The following is a 21,563-nucleotide window of genomic DNA, read 5'->3' as shown; positions in this document are numbered from 1 at the left end:
AGAAGTCTAGGTGAAATAGATGGCGTGTGACTTACAAAGTTCACCGGTGACTGCAAATTGGGCGCAATCATCAAGTCCCCCAATGATGTTGACATACTATGAAAAGGGCTTTTACAGAAAAATGATTGGTGCCAAAGCCACAGACTTAAACTAAATGTAAAAAAATTCTTTATCATCCCATTTGTCAGAGACGAGGTCCCTGAAAATTACAATATTAACAGTACCTCCCTTAGCTCAAACCCTGTGGCAAAAGATTTGGGAACACAGGTCGATAGCAACCTTAACTTTTATCACCATGTATCCACAGTGGTAAGGAAGGCCTTCTACGTTGCACATCTCATAAGTAAAGGCATCGCATCCAGAGCTAAGGATGTTATAACTCCCTTGTACTCATCCCTCATCAGACCACTAATACAGTACAATGCTCCCTTCTGTTTGTACCTCACCACATACCTGCAGTAGCTGGGGAGACCTCAGTGGTTTCTCACCAAGAAAATTCAGAGCCATCAACACATGACCTACATGGACAGACTGAAGGCCCTGTCACTGTACCCTGGATCTTATAGGCTGCTGAGAAGTGACTTGTGCCTGGCCTACAGAGCAGTCTCTGACCCTGCCCTAATGGAAATGCTGCATATCTGCAAGTCAAATGGGACAAGATTCACTCACTCTAGGGATATTAACCTAGCCTACAGCATTAACAGGACATGCTGGAGAGACAGATATGTCTCCCAGAGCTTGCCACTCCTCTGGGACAAGCTCCCAATTCATGTAAAACAGAGCTCCTCAATGACCCTATTTAAGCGTAACTTAGATAACTGGATGGGAAACCCTACATTTACCCTGGAGGTGTCACCTATGCCTCTCTTGGATAAGGGCAATTGGTGCTGATCACAGATGCATGCTGCCAATATATATCATACAACTTGGTCAATAATGGAGCAACGGTATAACATGGCTAGGTTTATAAAGGCCCTAGGTCCAATAACCTAGTAACCTCCTATGAACCTATCCCCAGCTATGTTCTCCCACTCCTTAGTGGTTTGGGATGTGGAGGGATGTAGTTTTTTTTTTTTTTTGTTAGTGTGACAAGTGTTTGTATATGTATTTACTTTGAAGAGGTACTCCTGGGCACTTCAAGATCTGGAGAAGAGAGGAGGCATAAAGTAAATGGAAGTGGGAAGGGAGGATCTAAAGCCTGGGAGTGCCTTTGGATACCAACACAGTTAGTGGCTGTTGCACCTACTTCTAAGGGTTGAAGTGGTCTGACTGGATTCTGAAGATCTGTCTTTAAGGTAAGTACATAACTTAGATGTTATTAAGTTTAATTCTATTGGCTGCCAAAAAAGCAATTGCTAGGAAATGAACTGTATTTGAAGCATTGGATATTGTATAAGTGATAAAAGAACTGCAAGTGGGATATTTAGAAAAAGGTTTGAGCAAATTACATACAAATAAATGGAATTTGTGGGAACAATACATGCAGAATCATATTCAGATGGAGAAGGAGTGAGGCTTAAGGGGAGGCAGGAAGTGAGCAGTTTATGTAATGATGGACTAAATAATAGTTGCTATAAAGAAAGCAAATATATATGTAATGTATAATGTGTGTAAATTAAACAAGTTAATATGTTTTTTTTTCTGTTAATGTAGGTATGCGTATGTATTGAGTGATAATTTAATAAAAGTGATTAAAAAAAGACTAGCACATAACTTTTGCTTACCATACAGTGATAATATAGAGTCATCAACTGTTCAATACAAAGACACAAATTAAATAGTGACATTATACAATGTCATAGCTATAGCATCAGTAACAGGATAAAACTTAAAATGATTGGTATTATATAACATGATGTTTAAAGCAGAACTATAGGCAGATGACTTTTGATCTACATATTAAAACCCTTCAGTGTCCTTCCCCAAGCTGCACAACTCAGGTGATGCCCCCAGCTTGGGCCAGGGTACAAATTTAGTTTGATAGAAGTACAGGTAATGGCTTTAAGTTGCACTAAATTGCATTGCAGTGGGACAATTATCTGTTCTATAATGTGGTGAGTACACAGCAGAATTACTATAATAACTAGAGAGATGATATTAGTGAAATAGTTTCCAAAATTAGCCGTGCATTAAGGGAAGAGAAGTATTATAACCTTTCTGTTTGTCAAAGCATTCTGTTGTCAGAAAGACTGCTTATTACATGTGCAAACGACACACAAGTAAAGATCTTGATTGTCCAAAAATAAACTAAATCAGAAAAAAAAGAGACTTGGCTGCACCCTCACACTTCTGTCACTTATGTGTACTAACTCAAAGCTCGCTAACCTCGGAGTGAGGGGAATATTCTGCCTCCCCCTAGGGAAACGAGCTTGACTTCCTTCATGAATGAGTTGCATACTAGGGAAGAAGATCTTGGGGAAATTATAGGCACAGACATGTTAATTCTGGTTTCTAGGTTCCCATTTCTTCACACCATTATCTTATCTATTAAAATTCAGCAAACATTTTTCTATGGGCTCATCAGAGCTGCCAGATATACAGATTGAAGGGAAAGAACTCCTGTGGGCATGTTTAACTGTCCAAATGTACTTACAGAAAATGTGTGTGTGACAGACTGTGGACAAGGTTCTGGGCTGTATACCAACTAACCAGAAACACAGCGCTACTGACGGTGACAGTGAAAGTAAACAGAGGGGATTCCATAAAGGTATTTCATTTAGTATTGTGACAAGTGATGACTGATGGGAATTGGTGTCATCACTTATTATAAAGTTGTACGTAAGGATAATGCATACCCTCTCTTGCTGGAAAGTCTGATGCAGATATATGGCTTGAAGAAAATTTCTAGAAAACAGAAGAAAGAGACTGTTTCTTTGGATAATCACAGTTCAGTGGGCATTCTGGAACTGTGGTAAGTTTGTATTTTCCCTTTTTGTCTTTAAGTTTAATATTTCTTTATTATGTACATTTGTAAATTAAGTGTGGAGACTAGCAGGGCAACAGTGGAATCCTATGAATATTGTAAGGGAAAAGTGACTGAATACTGCAATAACACTGAATACTGTGACTACATTTATTATAAGATAATTAGCGAGACAATGCACTTCCCAGATGCTTTTCCCATTCCCTGCCCTTTAAACAGTTATCATCTTAGGCTTTACTTTTTTCTGTCCTATTTAATGTTTACATTGCCAACTATAAATATGTTCATGAGATAATTATATAATGGATGCTTTTCCAACTCCCTAAATTTTAATCAGTTCTCTTCCCCAGGTGTTACTTTTTTCTATTAAAAATACAAAAAAAAAGAGTTAAAAAAAGAAAGTAGTTGTCCTCTGTGTAGCAACGACAACAGTGCTCTTAGCAATTATTTTTATGTAATGAAATTACTGACTGAGAGGAGAGACTGAAATACTTGGTTTCACCTTTGAAGCTTATTGTTTCACCTTGTGATTTATCTCACCCCAAACTGATGAGATTGCACTACGGTTGTACCTTATTGATTAGGTATTGAGTAGTGCTGTTCTGTTTCCTTAGCATTTTTTAAATTTCATTCAGGGATGAAACAGATGGCATTAATGTAACAAAATCTGGACCTCACCAGTGTTTCTGTATAGCTGTTAGGGTGTTCGACACTTGCCACTGAAATAGTCTGACAATTTCTGGAGTTAGTATGGTGAGGGACTGGAACCTACCTTTACCACTTGACAGTTGAAGGTGGAGACATCCCCCTTATAAATGTTAATAACAGAATCATGTGTCTGTTTAGCTATCTGCATGTATGTCTGTCTTTCTTTTTATCTATTTCTTAGTAAAAATAATGCTGATCTGCAACAGGGGTGGGGTGGGTCTAGCTAGCTACCAATCTGACAAGTTATCGTAGCTCTGAACTGCAGAGTATAGTTAATGAGCAACAAACAAGTCTGCTTGCATAACTATATCAATCAGTATTCTGGAATGACACTTTTCTAAAAGGTCCAGTATTCTCTATAACTGCTAACCAGTGGTGAGTGAGGTTATGAGTTATGATATCCAAACTCAGGTATGTGTGTACAGAGTCTAATAAGCTCCATTTTTTTCATTTTATCACTTTCTGCACTAGCTTTCTAGGCTAGCTTGTTCCTCAGAAAGCTGAGAACCCTGCTAATGTCCCAGAAAATCAGATCCTCCTCACCCCAGATGGAATGTTTGTTTTGTTGTTAATCACCCAGTATTTTTGTGTTTAACTGTACAAGCTTATGTTTTTTTTCTGTGTTGTGTAACAAAGGAATGCTATGATGACCAGCTGAAATGGCATCAACATGAATAAAATGTGGTATGTCTACTTTTTATGGGAAATATGTGAAAAACTTCCCGCAAACATAAAGCAATCAAAGTACTTAAACAATGACAACACTGCACTGAGGGATTCATTATATATAATTAGACAACACAGAAGACTGATACTCTAGCAAAGCAGGCATATATTCCTGAAAGGTCAGCTGCACACCTAAAATGTGGAAAAACTGCATTTGCCAATACATGTTGATCTAGGGATTGCGAGTATCCCAGAATCCCTTTACTGGGGTTGCATTATTTTACAATAAGGACTGCTTCATGCGGCATGGTAAAGGCAGCCATTCTGACATAGTTTTGTTTTTCAGCCGTGGCTACTGCTTCAGATATTATATCACAGTAGAACACTGTGCCTGCTGTTCTCCATTTTTTGTTGACATTCCTACTCCCTCTGACTTTACAAGTGTGCCATACTGATTCCAGGCTTTCATTAAATAATTCTTGTGAAAATTTGACATTTTAAATGGAAGGAAACCCTTAATTTTTTTGTTAGATGCAAGCTTCTAAATAGAAGTTTGTGCTTCTTTTAAAGTAACAGTGGATGACTTTCTTGTTTTGTAAGGCACTGTAGTTCTAGGTCTTTAGTGTAAAAATAGTCTCTGAAGAAGAAGGGCAAAGTCACATGGTGGTATGTGGCATTGTGGAAAGGATTATGGGTGGTGTGAAACCAATCTCACTTGCAGATGGCTGTCCCACACTTGTCCTTTATGGTAAAATAAACAGCTAACCCCTTGCAGTGATTCAGTGGCCACAAGTACTGCACAAACAGTGAAGATATGGACTGGGTTTATAAACATGGTACACAGTTGCTTAAGACTGGTATGTAGCTCAAACCATGTACAAGTTCTATATGGTATTCATGAATATATCTTAACACCATGGGGTAATAACATACACTATGAAGATTCTGCAGCTGATAAAGGTACAAATCACTGAGCGCACCATGGTGTCCTGGCAGGAAATTAAGTGGATACATTTGCAGATGCATGGTGCCAGCATTCACATTCCAGCACCTGCTATCCCACAAATGGTGATGTGCAAACACATTTTAATGTAATATATATATATATATATATATATATATATATATATATATATATATATATATATATATGTGTTTAATGCATCAGTTAATAAGTATTTTGTGTTATAGTGGTAAGAGGTATTAGTAAGTATATATATTTGTCATCCTGTTTGTGTTAGTTATAGAGACTAATCTGATTATGTATCAAAGTGCCTACAAACACATTGGTGAAGATATTTGTGCTAAAGAAAAACTGTTTCAGTAAAAGTAATGAGATTTTGTAGCAGATGCTGTCAAATACCTTTTTTGTGTCAATGAAAATGATCCTTGAAAGATGCCCTATGTCCACAGTTGAACAAAATTTGTCTGTAACAGTATAGGTTATGTCTTGCCATGAACCCATGCTTGGAGTCAGTGAGCAGGCCATATTTATTTACATGGTCCATAATTTGAAAGTGCACACATTTTCTCAAATATTTTAGTTAAAGGGTATAGAGACTGGTCTGAACTCCTGAGAGTTTGCGAGTAAGAGTGAGCTGCATCATGTAAACATAAGATTTTTATGTAGAGATTCTACAGTATAATAATTTTTGTTTTACAAGTGTCATACCAGACATTTTTCTGCTGTTGGACTTCTGCCAGATTCTCCTGGGCCAATCCGATTATCTCCCTAAGGTTTGTCCAGAGGCTTAGGGCATATGCCACAACAGAATCCTTATGGGATTCATACTCAGTCTCCCACTTATCACAAATCAAATCTAGAGGCCCCCTCACCCTGTGCCCATACAACAACTCAAAGAGTGAAAAACATGTGGATTCCTGGGGTACCTCTTTGTATGCAAATAGCAGATGGGACAAATATTTGTCCCACTCTCTCTTAAAGTGGTCTGCAAATGGTCTTTAGTGTAGAGTTTAACCTTTCCATAAGACCGTTAGTCTGGGGGGTGGTAAGGGGTGGGTTTTAGATGCTTTACTCCACAGTGCTTCCACAGACAAGCCAGCAGGTCTGACATGAAATCGGCACCTCTGTCAGTCAGTATTTCTTTTTGGAAACCTATCCTGCTGAAAATCTCTAACAAAGCATTTGCCACCTTTTCTGCCTCAATGGAGGACAAAGCCACTGCGTCAGGGTATCTTGTAGCATAATCTACTACCACTAGGATATACTTCTTCCCTGTGGAACTTGGGGTACTCAGAGGACCCACAATATCCATAACTACCCCCTGAAATCACAGTCAAAGGCATCTAAGGAGCTTTGACTTTGTCTCCTGCCTTGCCTACTTTTTGGCACTGCTCACAGTTCCTGCAGGACCCTGTTACATCCATTGCAATTCCAGGCCAATACATTTTTGCATAATATGTCTCTTGGTACTCTTTATGCCCATATGACCTGCAAAGGGAATGTTATGGGCTATGGCTAGAAGTGCCAGATGGTAGGCTCTAGGCACTACCAACTGCAGAATTGCCTCACCCTCTAGCCCTCCCTCAGGGGTCCACTTTCTATACAGTAACCCTTTGTTCCAGAATGCAGACTCCCTTTTTCCTTGAGAATCAGGTGCCTCCCTAACCTCCCTAGCTACCTCCCTCAGACCTCTTAGTGTAGGGTCCGAGAGCTGGGTCTGTCTCAACTCTATCTTTGTAACTCTTCCCAGCTCCCCTTCCACAGGAAGTCTGGTATCCTCTGACAGTGGTTCCTCACTGTCAGCCTGGGTGCTACCACTCACTGCCCTTGCAGTCACTTTGTCCAAGGGAACATCAGTACGTACCAGCAGGTTTGACTTTCCTTCAGGCTCACTATTACAGGGTAGCTCCCTCCCTGAAATAGCCACCTCACCAGTCCTGGCTTCAGTTGTGGGGTCTGTCAGGGTCTCCCTAGGCTACCAAACTCACATGCCTGTCTCCAAGCCTGACTGCATGTAGCTGCATGCACACATGGTACTGCATTATCAAAACCCTTCCCTGTCAAGACATCTGCAGGGGATATCCTCAAACACACCTAATTGCTTGCTTCCTTTTCCACCATCCCAGTCCAGGTGAACCCTGGCCAAAGGCATTTGGAATGGGGTGCCTCCTAAAACTCTGACTGGAGAGGACTGCCCAAGCAAGTACTGCTCCTCTTTAACCACTGCAGGCTTTACAATCTTTATGTCAGAGGTTGCATCTCTCTTAGCAGTGGCCTATTTTCCATCCACTAAGATTGCATATAACCTCTTGTGATAGTTTGGTACCCCTGCTGTCTTCAGACAACTTACCACTGGCATACTGTTATTCCCACATGCTGGCTCCCACACCTTTTGTTCCCCACCTTGCTTCTGTGGACATCTATATGATACATGGCCCCATTGGTAACAGTTAAAACATTTAACACTTGATCCTGGCCATGTACCTAAACTAGTGGCTTCCCCTGTTATTGGTGAACTCCGTTGTGGTGGTTTAGGCTGCCCACCATGGGTTCCCTTATATCCATGTGCAGCACTGGGTATTCCCTTCCTGTGCAGTGATGCCATGCTTGCTAAGATGAGATCCCTTTTTTCCTCATTTCATCTGCAGAGTTACACTTGCAGTCTGCCAACCAGATTCTCATGTTCTCAGGCAAAGTGCTAAGGGCTTGTTCCCTCACCAAAAGGTCTGCTAGCCCTTCAAAAGTGGTGACCTGACACCCACTAACCCACCTATGAAAATAAGTGCTTAACTCAGCAATATAATCACACACACTTTCATCTGCATTATGTCAATGCTCACAAAAGTTTTTTCTGCAAACTTCAGGTTTTAACTTAAATCATTCAGGTAAACATTGCTTTACTCTATCGTAGTTTAAACAGTCAATATCAGACAATTTAGAAACAGCAATTACAGCTTTACCATGGAGTAAAGGGTTCAGGAACCATAACCAGTGCCCTTGGTCAACATTATACTGTTTACATACCCTTTCAAACATATGAATGAAACTATCAAAATTATCCCTCTCTGTAAATTGTGTTAGAAATTTACTGACCTTTGTTACTTCTGGGGTTCGGTTACTCCCTTCTCCATTACCTCCAGGACCATGGTGAAGAGTCAGCATCTCCCTCTCATGTTGAAGCTTCTTCTCATTTTGTTTGGCATCCAAACACCACAGTTTATCATTTTCTTCAGCCCCAAGCACCACATTATCTCTGCTGATTCTAATTCCATCTGTTTTGCCTGCCACAGTCTCTCTTCTTATTTTAATTCCCAACATTTGGCCTCCAGTTCAAGTCTCTTTAACTCCAGATATATTTTTTTGGTTTTCTCAGAATAAGGTGAAATGTCCTTTTTTCTGAGGGCTGCAGATCCCCATCACCTGACTGGTTATCTTCCTGGTTGCTGGTCTGAGCTGCAACTAAGGCTGAAGTAATTTCCTCTTTAGTCAGTGTAGATCAATATGTGTGTGTATACTTTTAAAAAGCTATTCAAGGGCTTGCACAAGTGTATAAATACTGAGCATGTGCGAGCCTGACTGCCATTTTGTTGTAAGCAGTTGAGATGTAAGCATGTATGTATGTAAGGTTTGTCTGTTAACTAGTTTGTTCATATTTTATGATACTGCTATCCATCCTGATGTGCTTCAATGTATTAAAGCATCTAAATGAAAACCCCAACCTTCTTGTTATATTTGTTAGAGATGAATGAGTGACATGGTGCCAGAAGTGGCATGTCTAAAAGGACAAATAAAAAGAACCGGCATATCCAAGGGGCATGAAGTTGAAGGTGGCTTGGGTAAAACAACTTAAGGTACTTGCTAGGAGGTTGTGGAATATACAGGGAGTGGATCATTCCTAAATGTGCAAAACTTCACAAAACAGGTCAGAAATTAATTTCAGGTATTAAAACTTACCACGACTGAGGCGACCGGTAAATCCCAAAACAATCCAATCACAAAATCCATTCACCAAAGGATTTAGGAAAAACAGTGTTATTCTTCACAATGAATGCATTAAATTGACCCGGCAATAAAATTAAAAATAAAATTAAATAAGCACTTTTGTTTCTTTACAATAAGAAACTTTATCAGATAAAAATTGAAAAACTCACCCAGTTTAAACAGAACAATTTACTTCCCGCCTATACAACAGTTGTTGTCACACCCCTAAAATTCACCAATCAGAATAATTGATTAGCAAACATAAGTCAAATCCAAAACTAATCATCTATTACATTTAAAAAAAAACAATAAAATTATATTAATAACAGCTTTAAAAATGATGCATTATCTATTCAATGCTTTTAATTTAATCAAAATAAGAATACTAATGCGTTGACTAGACATTGTATGGAATATTTAGGGCATTCATTTAGGTTTATTGTTCTGGAAGCCTTAGTTATAAATGAAATAGGGGGGGCATGATCATTACTCCTTGAATGACGTGAGCTGCTGTGGCAGTTACATTTGAATGCAACATCTTGGCTGGGGCTGAACAATCAACTTTCTATTTCAAATATTCTTAAATTAAAAGCATTGAATAAGTAATGAGTATTTTTAAGTATGGTTTCATGCCAGGAAAGAGCACTACAGATGCAATGTTTGCTTTGAGAGTTTTGATGGAGAAGTACAGCGAAGGTCAGAAGGAGTTGTATTGTGTCTTTGTGGACTTAGAGAAAGCATATGACAGGGTGCCTAGAGAGGAGTTGTGGTATTGTATGAGGAAGTTGGGAGTGTCAGAGAAGTATGTAAGAGTGGTACAGGATGTGTACGAGGGTAGTGTGATAGCGGTGAGGTCTGCGGTGGGAGTGATGGATGCGTTTAAGGTGGAGGTGGGATTACATCAAGGATCAGCTCTGAGCCCTTTCTTATTTGCAAAGGTGATGGACAGGTTGACAGACATGATCAGACGGGAGTCCCTGTGGACTATGATGTTTGCAGATGACATTGTGATCTGTAGTGAGAGTAGGGAACAGGTGGAGGAGACCCTGGAGAGGTGGAGATATGCTCTAGAGAGAAGAGGAATGAAGGTCAGCAGGACTAAGACAGAATATATGTGTGTGAATAAGAGGGAGGATAGAGGAATGGTGAGGATGCAGGGAGTTGAGGTGGCAAAGGTGGATGAGTTTAAATACTTGGGTTCAACAGTTCAGAGTAATGGTGAGTGTGGAAGAGAGGTGAAGAAGAGAGTACAGGCAGGATGGAGTGGGTGGAGAAGAGTGTCAGAGTGATTTGTGACAGATGAGTACCAGTAAGAGTGAAAGGGAAGGTCTGCAAGATGGTAGTGAGACCAGCTATGCTATATGGGTTGGAGATAGTGGCATTGATAAAAAGGCAGAAGTCAGAGCTGGACATGGCAGTGTTAAAGGTGTTAAGATTTGCACTGGGTGTGATGAGGGTGGACAGGATTAGGAATAAGTATATTAGAGGGTCAGCCCAGGTTGGAAGGTTTGGAGACAATGCCAGAGAGGCAAGATTACATTGGTTTGGACATGTGCTGAGGAGGGATGCAGAGTATATTGGTAAAAAGATGTTAAGGATGAAGCTGCCAGGTAACAGGAAAAGAGGAAGGCATAAGATAAGTTTTATGGATGTGGTGAGAGAGGACATGCAGGTGGTTGGTGTGACAGAGCAAGATGCAGAGGACAGGAAGAAATTGAAACAGATGATCCATTGTGGCGACCCCTAACGGGAGCAGCTGAAAGAAGAAGAAGGTTTTTAAAGCTGTTATTAATATAATGTTATTGTTTCTTAAAACATACTAGATGAATAGTTTTGGATTTGACTTACATTTGCTAATCAATTATTTTGACTGGTGGAATTTAGGGGTTTGACAACAACTGTTTTATAGGGTGGGAAGTAAATTGTTCTGTTTAAACTGGGTGAGTTTTTCAAGTTTTATCTGATGAAGTTTCTTATTGCAAAGAAACAAAAGGTTTTATTTAGTTTTATTTTTAATTTTATTGCCGGGTTGATCATCATCGGGTTGATGATTGACGTTCATTGTGAAGAATAAATGCTGTTTTTCCCACATCCTTAGGTGAATGGATTTTGTGATTGGATTGTTTTGGGATGTAGCCTCATTCGTGGTCTGTTTTTTTCAGTGTTTGGTTTGCATTTCCTCACTTTTAGGTATTAAAACTTGCTCAGCACTATTTCTTTATGCATAATGTGAAATGAGTCATCCAGAACATTCTAAATGATTTTTTGCATAAACAGATATGTACGATATTGATAAAAATATTCAAATTACTATGGAAAATGTTTGAAATAAAGTCCAAATTACATAAAATGAATAAAATAAGGGGAAATTACCACATGTTCACAAAGCATATGTATTTCATATTAAGCAAGATATTAGAATTATCAGAAGTGTATAAAGTGATAGAATATTTGTGCAGTGTTACGGTAAAGTTATTTCACAAAGTACAGCCATTACAAGGCATATTTCGTAGAGTACAGCCATTACAGAGCATATTTCGCTAAGTACAGTATTTCAAAGAGTTTATTGTGCATCTGAATGTTGTTACAAGCTCACAAAACTGTTTGTACATAATTGCAAGGGCCATATTTTCAGTGTTTTTGTGTATACTTTGTGGACACGGCAGACAGATTTCGAAAAACAAGTGCACTTATGTTTGACAGTTATATTGCTGAGAACTGGAGAGTATTTGAGCAAGAGTATGACATTTTCATACAGGCTGCATTTTTTGATAAAGATGACCATACAAAGGCATTTATTCTACTTAATTTAGCTGGGCCAGAAGCCATAGAAAGGGAATGCTCATTTGTATATGAACCTGCTATCTGTACAGGAGATTGGGAAAACCGTCATATTGTTGTACTGGCTGAATCAAGGGGGGACCCAGAATGCTTAAAATGTAAATTTAGAGAAATGTATAACCTGCAGACAAATGTTACAATGGAAAGGCACTTATTTTATACAAGGGATCAAAAGCCTGTTGAAACTTTTGCAGCATATAAAACTGATCTGAGAAACAAAGCTAAAATGTGTAGATTTGGTGACTTAAGGGATGAATTGATAATGAACAGACTTGTGTGTAGTATAAAAGATGATGCTGTGAGAAAGAATTTGCTTCATGATAATGATTTAACTTTGAATAAGGCCATAGAGATTTGTCAAATATGCAAGCTTACAGAAAAGCACACAAATATGCTTACAAATGAGAACAGCTCTAGAAGGCACAGTGATAAAGCTCATGTTGATAGTATGCAGCATGTTGTTAAAAGAAACAGGCCCAGGCACTTGGCAGTTGTAACCCCTGCAGCACTCACTGGTAAAGCCCAGAACTTTCCAGCAAATCCCAGAAGTCCTACTATGACAAAACCAGCAAACTGCTCAATCCATTCCGAGAAGGAGAAGTGGTAAGGATGCAGATGTCCAAAGGTTATGATCGATTGGTGGCATGACGAATACTGGTTCAGATCTAAGATCATACATTGTGGAATCAGAAGGAGCAAGTTTTAGGTGGAATCAGAAGCATTTGAGATTGTTGTCCAAGCCTATACTGCAGCACGTAGTCTGTGAGAAAGACTCCTTATCTCAGAGTGAGTTATCAAGTGTTCCAGTTCCAGAAGATGTTTCAGAGGACATTCCTGTTCCTATGTCGAATCCAGAGGTTCCTCATATGAGTTGTGCACCGCAGACTGTCCCTGTTACTAAGTTTGGTCCAGACTGTTATGTTATGAGATATGGTCGAATCAATCTCTAAACCCTGTAGCAGATACGAAGCAACTTGGACATGAACATTTTGTTTTGTTTCCAATGTGTATACTAATGCATGTCTATATCTGATATTGTTTCGTATAAAGGGAAATGTTTTTAAGAGCAAGTATGTAGATCAATATGTGTATATATACCTTTAAGAAGCTATTCAAGGGCTTGGACAAGTGTATAAATACTGAGGAAATGTGAGTCTGACTGCCATTTTGTAGTAAGCAGTTGATATGTAAGCATGTATGTATGTAAGGTCTGTCTGTTAAGTAGTTTGTTCATATTTTATGATGCTGCTATCCATCCTGATGTGTTTCTATGTATTAATGCATCTAAACAAAAACCCCAGCCTTCTGGTTATATGTCTTAAGAGATGAACGAGTGACAGTCAGGTTGGCATGCATCAGACCTTTGGCTTCACACAGCTTGGCCAACTGGTTCTTTGTCAACTTGCCATTCTCCTATGCTGACATCTTTGCCTGCTTTTCCTCACTAAACTAAACTAACAAAAAAAATAAAAATAAAACTGTTGTGATAATGAAACTCTGTATGGTTACCTTGTGGCTGCTGAGAGGACACACCTTTAGTGACAACTGCCTGCAGGCTACAAAAGTTCAATTAATATCCCACTACTGCCACCAATATGTGGCGTCCCCACTCTGGGTTAGTAATCAAGGAGTCTGAATCTTTACCACTGACACTGGAGAGGGGCATTCACTTGGAACAAAAATGGATACAACCAGTATTTCCAGATGCAGCTCTCTGCATCAAGCATAATTTCACTTAAGAGCACACAGGGAGCATATTCAGTCCAGGAGCTGGGTCCTCTCTTGCTCTGTAGATCCTCAATGAGCCAAGCACTCAACTCTATAGCTGTGCCAGTGGGAAGTCTTATAGGGGATCTGGGGAAAGAGAGAAGAACCAGCCCCTGGACTGACTGTGCTCCCTGTGTGCTGTAAAGGGAAATTGTGCTTGATTGTGCATGATGCAGAGAGTTGCATCTGGAGATAGTGTGTATGTCTACCTGTTATCCTCCCAGTGAACGTCCTCCACTGGTGCCAGTGGTGAGGATTGAGGCTCCTTGATTACTGGCCCATTGGTGGAGGGTTGTCATATAGGTTGAGATCTGTTGTTCTAGTTTTGGCTTGCACACCTTATCATATTGAGAAAAAGTAGGACAATGATACCAGGATCCCTAATCACAAAGAAAGTGAGGTAGAGATCCCCTTTCAGCAACCTGTACAATACTGAATACAAGGATAAGGATTCTAGTTTCTCCTAGTTGCTAAGATGTTTGAGGCCAGAGATAATTGTTGTTAGGAACCTCTATGTTTTTTAAGTATTTTTATGTGTCTGGTAAGATACATGCTAAAGGATGTGTTATATTTCAAAATGAATCTCAGAAGGGCAGAATATAAAGGAGCAATGACATTGTTGGTTTTAGAAGAGATGCTTCTCTCAGTTAGGTGCAAGATATAGAAAGATTTAATAACTATGGTGGCCACATAGTGATCAAAGGAATCACTGACTTGCTTGATTGCAAGCTGGTATTGATGAGTAGGTTGAACAAATCTGCTGTTCCTATGAAAATTATGATACTGCATCTCTTAGTGATTACTTTAAGTCCTTTTTTGGTACACCAGGTACTGGTGTTTACTAATTCATTTTGAAGTTATAAGTATCCAGGGTTGACCTGACAACTGCACCCAGTCTGCACTCATCTGTAAATATGGTTAACCAGTGACCTGTGTTATCACTTTTGAGGTCAGAGAAATAAATACTAAATGGAAGGTGACCCAACACAGATCCGTGTAAGATACCACTGGTCACCTTCTGTCTGACTGAGGAGGCTTCACCAACTCTGACAACATGAGTTATATCACTGAGACAGTTTGATATCTATTTTGCCTCATAGGGATCGGGTCTATATCATATATTTGAAATTCCAAAATATCGAACACCATAAGTTCAAACTTGGAATTTCAAATATTGATAACATTGAACGCTCAGAATAGCGAATTTTTTCCCAGGGAAATAATTTGCTGTTCCGAGAAACATACACACAACACAAGCACACCAAAATAAATAAACCACACACATACAGTTAACAAAACCTAACCCCACACTAAACCATACATACTTTACTAACTATCCACTTACCTTAACCCGCACCCTAACCCTAAGGTCCATAACTATCGCACACATACCCTACGAATCTATACACAAACAAACTAATTAATACACATATACAGTTAACAAAACACAACCCTATACTACACCATACATACATTACTAACTATCCATTTACCTTAACCCGCACCCTAATCCTAAGGTCCGTAACTCTCGCACCACAGTGGAGGAAATAGCGAAGCCACAGAACAGCCCACCAAAATCTTGCCCTAGGTAAGATTTCCAAGTTCTGGAGCTTTGCTATTTTCACCATTCGATGTTTTGGGTTCAATATTTTACATCTTCAGAGTTATGATATAGACCCTAGGGATCATTGTTTAAAGCCATAAGCTTATTTATAATTTCATCACATGGTATGGTGTCAAATGCATTGGCCAAATCAAGATAGACAGCATGGGCAGTGTGCCCACTGTCCATCATCTGCATGATCTTTTGAAAGAATCTTACAAGATTTTGAATACATGAACTACCCCTTACAAAGTCAAATTACTGTTGGTCAACCATAATCAGATTATTTTTTTTTTATGTTCTGATTTATAATGATGCACTCCATTGCGTTACAGATAAAACTCATAAGATTGATGGAATCTTCAGATTCCATGGTCTATGGTGAGTCCACCCTTGTGAAGGGCAGATTCAGGGACAAAGCTAGTAGATAGGCTTAAGTTTACCTGTTTAAGGAGGGGATAAGTGAGGACATGTTTGATGCTATTTATTAAGCATTCCAATATATTGTTTGGATCCATGGAAGAAGTGTATTTGATCTTTGAGAGTACCTAAAGGACACAGTCCTTGGTGAGGTTGGGAGACGTGACTCAAGGATGATTGGAGTTGGGATGATAGTTTCATGGGAGAAGTTGGCCACAAACTTGTTTGCTAGTATGTTGGCAATGGCTTTTGGGTTTGAGTGGATGACACCATTATGGAAAAGTTCTGAGCAGTGCTGTGAATTGCTTTTTAATTTTCTGATGTTACCAGAGAATGACTTGTAGTTATCCTTTACCTCGGTTGTTAGCCTGAGGTCATGGGATGCTTTACTAGTCTTTGAGGATGCCTTCAGTTTCTTAGTGAGTTTTTTGTATTATCTTCATAAAGAGTGTTTCTGACACTTAATGGATAATTCAGCAGTTTCTTCCTTCTGCTGTACAGTTTGTTTATATCTGCTGACTAGTAGGGTGATTTGTTTTTTGAATTAACTGCTATATTTGGTTCCAGTTGGTACTGCTAGGTCATTGTGCTTATCTAAATAGGCATAAAGATCCTCATTGTAAGTGGCTGCATATGGAAATTTTGTAATATAATTGAAAAAGGTTTGCTTTTTTGAAATCTTTAAAGAAGGTGGTGTTGGTTACCTGGTGAGTAGATGTTTTGAGAGAAAAAATAACCAGGAGGTGGTCTGACTTAACTAATGAGCTCCTGATGAGTGGAGGGAACAGGCTGAAGCTAAGCTTGTGAGGACAAGACCACAAATGTTTTCACTCCTGGTGGGGTTGAGGACAAGTTGATCCAGGAAACGTTTGCTTATCCAATCCAAAGAAGCATTGGCACACCCTAAATTGGTAGCGCAAGTACTCCAATCTATGGAGAGATAGTTGAAGTAGTCCAGGATTAATGAGACATTGCTTATAGGGATATTTTTAATGAATGCTAAGAAAGTTTTCAAGATCTTATGCAGCTGGGGACTGGAATTGATAATAAAGTTTTAATCTGGGAGTTTACCTTCCCTAAGAAGAGCTACAGTTCTATGAGCTCATGGGGGGGGGGGGGGGGGTAGTGTTGCTGGGTATCACCTTTGAAGGGAAATTGTCAAGTGATGAACACAAAGACAATGCCACAGTTACTAGTGGATTAAACATCTTGTAGGCACAAAACCCAGGAACAGATGGTGGTGCTGTCTTCACGTTTGAACCATATCTTCATAACAGAACAAACATGGACACATTCCAGATGCAGAAGTGTTTCTAAATCAGGCAGCTTTTAATGAATTGAAGTCTTGGAGATGTCAACTTGTTTATCTTTACTATGTGCACATGCACGCACATGAAGCAAGTATCCCTTTAAACATAAGTAGATTCTGTTGGTACCCTAAAATTATTAGTATCATAGAAGTGAAAGGATAATATAGACTCTCATTTGAGAATCAAACTCAAGACATCCAACATACAGTGTCTGCAACTGGGCCAACACAGATAGCTGCTGTGTTTTCTATTTAGAGCCATATCAGTTCAGATGGGAAACACCCAGCATGACGAGTGAGGTCAAATTACAAACTCAAGCAGACACACACACACACACACACACACACACACACACACACACACACACACACACACACACACACACACACACAAGCGCGCGCACACACAAACATAGAGAAAGCCCTTTGCCGAGGCACTGTTTGAATCATGTAAGTAAAATGATAATATTAGTTCTTATTTTGGATTCAAACTCAAGACCGCCAGTATAACATACCGGTGTTACTGCCACTGAACTAGCAAGAGCCATTATATAGGCAGGTATTGAGTCTTATCCTTTCAGCTAGGAACTCCTCAGCTTGGTTACTGAGGTCAGATTACACACACAGAGACACACACAAATACAGAGAGAGCTCTCTGTTCAGGCACTGTTTGAATCACAAAAGTAAAAGGATAGCATGAGCTCTTATTTGGGACTAGAACCCAAGACCTTCAGAATAGCGTACCATTGTCTGTGCCACTAGACCATTTGTCTATTTTTATCTGTGTTTCTATGTAGTGTGTATCTAAGCCATCATGCAGTAATGCCTGCTAACCCTAGCCCTGCCCCTAACCCTAATCTTACACCTGCCTCAAAAAAAAACATTCTGCGACACTATCACTATTCAAAGAAATTAGAGCATAGTGGTAATGGAGTGTTTTGGTGTAAAAGATCACAAAATTAAATTGTGCTCTCTCTCTCTCTGTCTGTCTCTCTCTGCACTTTTACTTCTTTCCATTTTTTTATACACAAACAAATTTTGAGGAGAACTGATTGGTTACGTAGACCTGTGCTATGACTTTTTAAACAAACTGCTCATAAACTGTTTGGCCTTCTCACTTGTCCCTTCCATCTTAATCACTGGCCTTTGCATGCCTATGTGAGGTGGCCAGCTGCCCTTCCCCCAGACATACCTTAATTTAATTTTGCTGTTGCATATACACCTTACTTCTTTTTATTGCACTGCTGTTTAGTTTCTACTCACTTTATTACAATCAGTATAAAATCTGCCACTGTTTCTTGAGTGTTTATCATTTTAATATATGCATAATGAAAAGGCATATTCTATGCATATGGCATCATTTTTGTAACACCGTTGTCACTTTTTGAGCAACTTAAGTGTTTATAAATGCAGTATATGTAATGTAGCAAAACATTTTTTCCTGTTGACCTCTATTAAAAAAAAGCAGGGTCAGAATGACAACCCAGTTATGAAAATCAAAATAAATGAATACAAATAAATATATTCATAACAGTATTGTGATTCTAGGGATACTCAGTGCTTTAAAAATAGTAAGTAGCCCACTTCGAAATAACCAGATTGCATGTATTCCAGTGACAGCATAATGGTTAAGGTCTTAATCTCACAGATACAATGTACAGCATTTGAGTCTGACTTTTGGTTATTGGCTAGGCTTGTAATAGTCTGCAGACTGATATCCTAGTATTTATCTGTGCTGACATCTTTGTGTTACCAGTGTTACAAGTCTTAACTAAAATTGTATTTATTTTATCAGCCCGCCAAACCAGTTAAGGAATAAAGAATGTAAGAAGTCTGAAGGGAATGTTGGCTACAGCAGAAGATGGGGATATCATTACTTTGTACTGAAGATGATCTGTCTGTGTCAATCTGTGGTGTGATGGGCAAGCAAAATAATTGGGGGGTTTAACTGGGATGTTGCCAAAACAGCTGCTGACATTGAGTATAAGTCACTTGTTTGAACACAACCGGAGTTTCATGTTTAGTTTTCTGGCTACACATAAAGAAGGATAGTGAAAGGACAGAGGCAAAGCATAGGACATACAGTGAAATGCCTCAGTATGGAAGAGGAAAAGGATGCATGAGGAAGAGATAAGGGTTCTGGTTAAGTCAGAAAGAGTGGAACAAGACTAGTTGGGTTCACTTGTTTGAGATGATCTGACAAAGAGAAGTTAATGAAAATGATGGGTGTACTTGCTCATAGATTAAAAACTGGAAGAATATACTCTGCACTGTATGAATCTGAAGGTTGGACTTCATAGTATAGACATGAGGAATTGCTTTTTCATAGGGCAACAGTAATTATGACCAATGTAGCCCATATCTCACTCAAGTGGTAGAAACCTCCTGTGGCTTCAACATGTGCAGTTTTAAATAAGTGCAACCCCACCTGTCAGGTATCATGGCTAAGCAATGCCTGTAGAGGCTTCATGCACACTGTGCTCTAAACATATTAATTACTTCTGCTATGGCAGAACAGCAGTCCATTGCTAAAAAATAATTGAACTCTTCTAACCAAGTCATTTTCTAAAATATATATTTTTGTTTATGTAGACTATTTTAAAAAACAGCTGCTCTACCTTCTAGCATCCATGGCCATGCAACACTGCTAGTGGCTTCATGCTTCCAAGAAAGAAAATTATGCTCTAAGTAAATTAATTACCACTTAAATGGCAGAGCAGCAAGCCACTATTGAAAAAAAAACAGAGCACTCATAACCAAATCATGTTCTGCTTTGTCTTTTCTTTTTCCATTTTCACAAACTGAATGTACATGAATATTTTTATTCTTAAAAACAATTATTTTGGGTAGCTGTTATTAGATGTACCACAGCCGTGGCAGCTGTACTAGACTTACTGTAGTTTATCTTCATCCCTATTTATATGGAATGAATCTGGAACAACCATTCTTATAGAGTGACTCTTCACAATGAGGTAATTTAGCATTTATTGCAACTATGTTAGCCTATCAACTATTTGGCTACAGAAGCAGTGTCCCTCACATGGTCTGAGCACATCCCTTAATGTTAGGTGTGGACAGAGAAAACCAGATGATAATCAAAGCCTTCTTGTATTAAAAATAGAGATTATAGCCTGCTGTGTGTAAAATGGTGTAACTAGGCTAATCTAAAATATCTACCACTGGTTGAGGCAGTACAGTTCTTCAACAACTCGTTCCTAAACATTCCTAATCGTCTTGATATCTCCACCAAAAAAGTGTTAAAATATTAATTGCTCCATGGATTACCCATCAAAGTAAACAACTCATGAGCGAAGGGCACAAGACATATACCACCTGGCATAGAACAAATCTCATTCTAACCAAACAAATTACTGTAATCTAAGAAACCAAACACAAACATGCTTTCCTTGACTAAAGAAACTATTACTCAAAATTCTAATAGTTTCATCACAGTAATCCTGAAGATTTCTGGTCCACCTTAAATAACTTACTTAGGCCAGGCAAGCAGCTGCAATACAACCTACTCCATAATGAAACAATCATCACTGTTAACACCACCAAAGGGAACCCCCCTATTCTCTCTTCAAGCCATTCCTTACTCCTGCGATCAAAGATATTTTGTACAAATAAAACCTAGTACACTTGCTAGAGGTCTACCAGAAGAATACCTCAAACTAGGTCAGATGCATCTGCATATCCAGTCTCTATAATTATCCGCAGGTCAATCAAATAATTCCATGCTTGAGTCTTTTGGAAAAACCTCCTTCATTATACCCCTCCACAAAGGATACAACTGCACTGAACTATCCATCTTCAGACCTATTGCCATTCTGTCACCACTCAAAATTCCATGAAAGATGCATTCATACACAACACCTAAACTCCATCATGTAGAATCATTTTCTGTCACCTACTGAAAATGGTTTTCACTCCTATCACAGTATCCAGATACCTTTGTTGTCTTTCATGGACTCATTCAACCAAGAGCACAAAGCAGGTCTTTTAGTCGCAACCCAATTCCTTGGCCTATTCTAAGCTCCTAAGCTGTTAACACTGACTCTTATATTTTTTCTACTTCACAGACTATCATGCCTTGGACTACACCAAGACACACACTCTTGATTCACTAGTTATCTTAATGAGTGACCCCAATGCCTTAAATGGCAAAAGTCCTACTAAAACTACTTACGTTTAAAAAGAGGTGTTTAAGTATTCATTCTTGGTCTCTCATTTTAACATCTTCATAAATGGTATGTATCATACCACTAAACAAGGATCAGTAGTTTAGTATGCTGATTAATCCTAAATGGTCTGTTTAGCTCAGTTTCATATCCTCTAATAATACCCAAATATAACATGTCTCTTATACTAAACTTGAGTC

General features: G+C 39.0%; 1 protein-coding gene across 3 annotated transcripts in view; it reads left to right on the top strand.

The window, feature by feature from the left end:
• Positions 1-21,563, top strand: part of LOC122794000 (ras-associating and dilute domain-containing protein-like) — an 867,060-nt gene that overhangs the window by 67,015 nt on the left and 778,482 nt on the right. Inside the window, exon 1 of one of the 3 annotated variants that reach the window (XM_044062095.1) lies at positions 2,812-2,911. The exons of the other annotated variants lie outside the window; for them this stretch is intronic. Within the exon in view, the coding sequence (XP_043918030.1) occupies positions 2,817-2,911 (95 nt within the window). The 5' untranslated portion in view covers positions 2,812-2,816. Of the gene's footprint in view, positions 1-2,811; positions 2,912-21,563 lie in introns of those variants that run through there. 3 annotated transcript variants of the gene reach the window in all.

The sequence above is a fragment of the Protopterus annectens genome, chromosome 2.part1, assembly GCF_019279795.1.
Source record: "Protopterus annectens isolate FY-2018-M chromosome 2.part1, PAN1.0, whole genome shotgun sequence".
Classification (NCBI taxonomy): Eukaryota; Metazoa; Chordata; order Ceratodontiformes; family Protopteridae; genus Protopterus; species Protopterus annectens.
The sequence above is the reverse complement of the archived record's forward strand: the minus strand, read 5'-3'. Positions and strand labels throughout refer to the sequence as shown.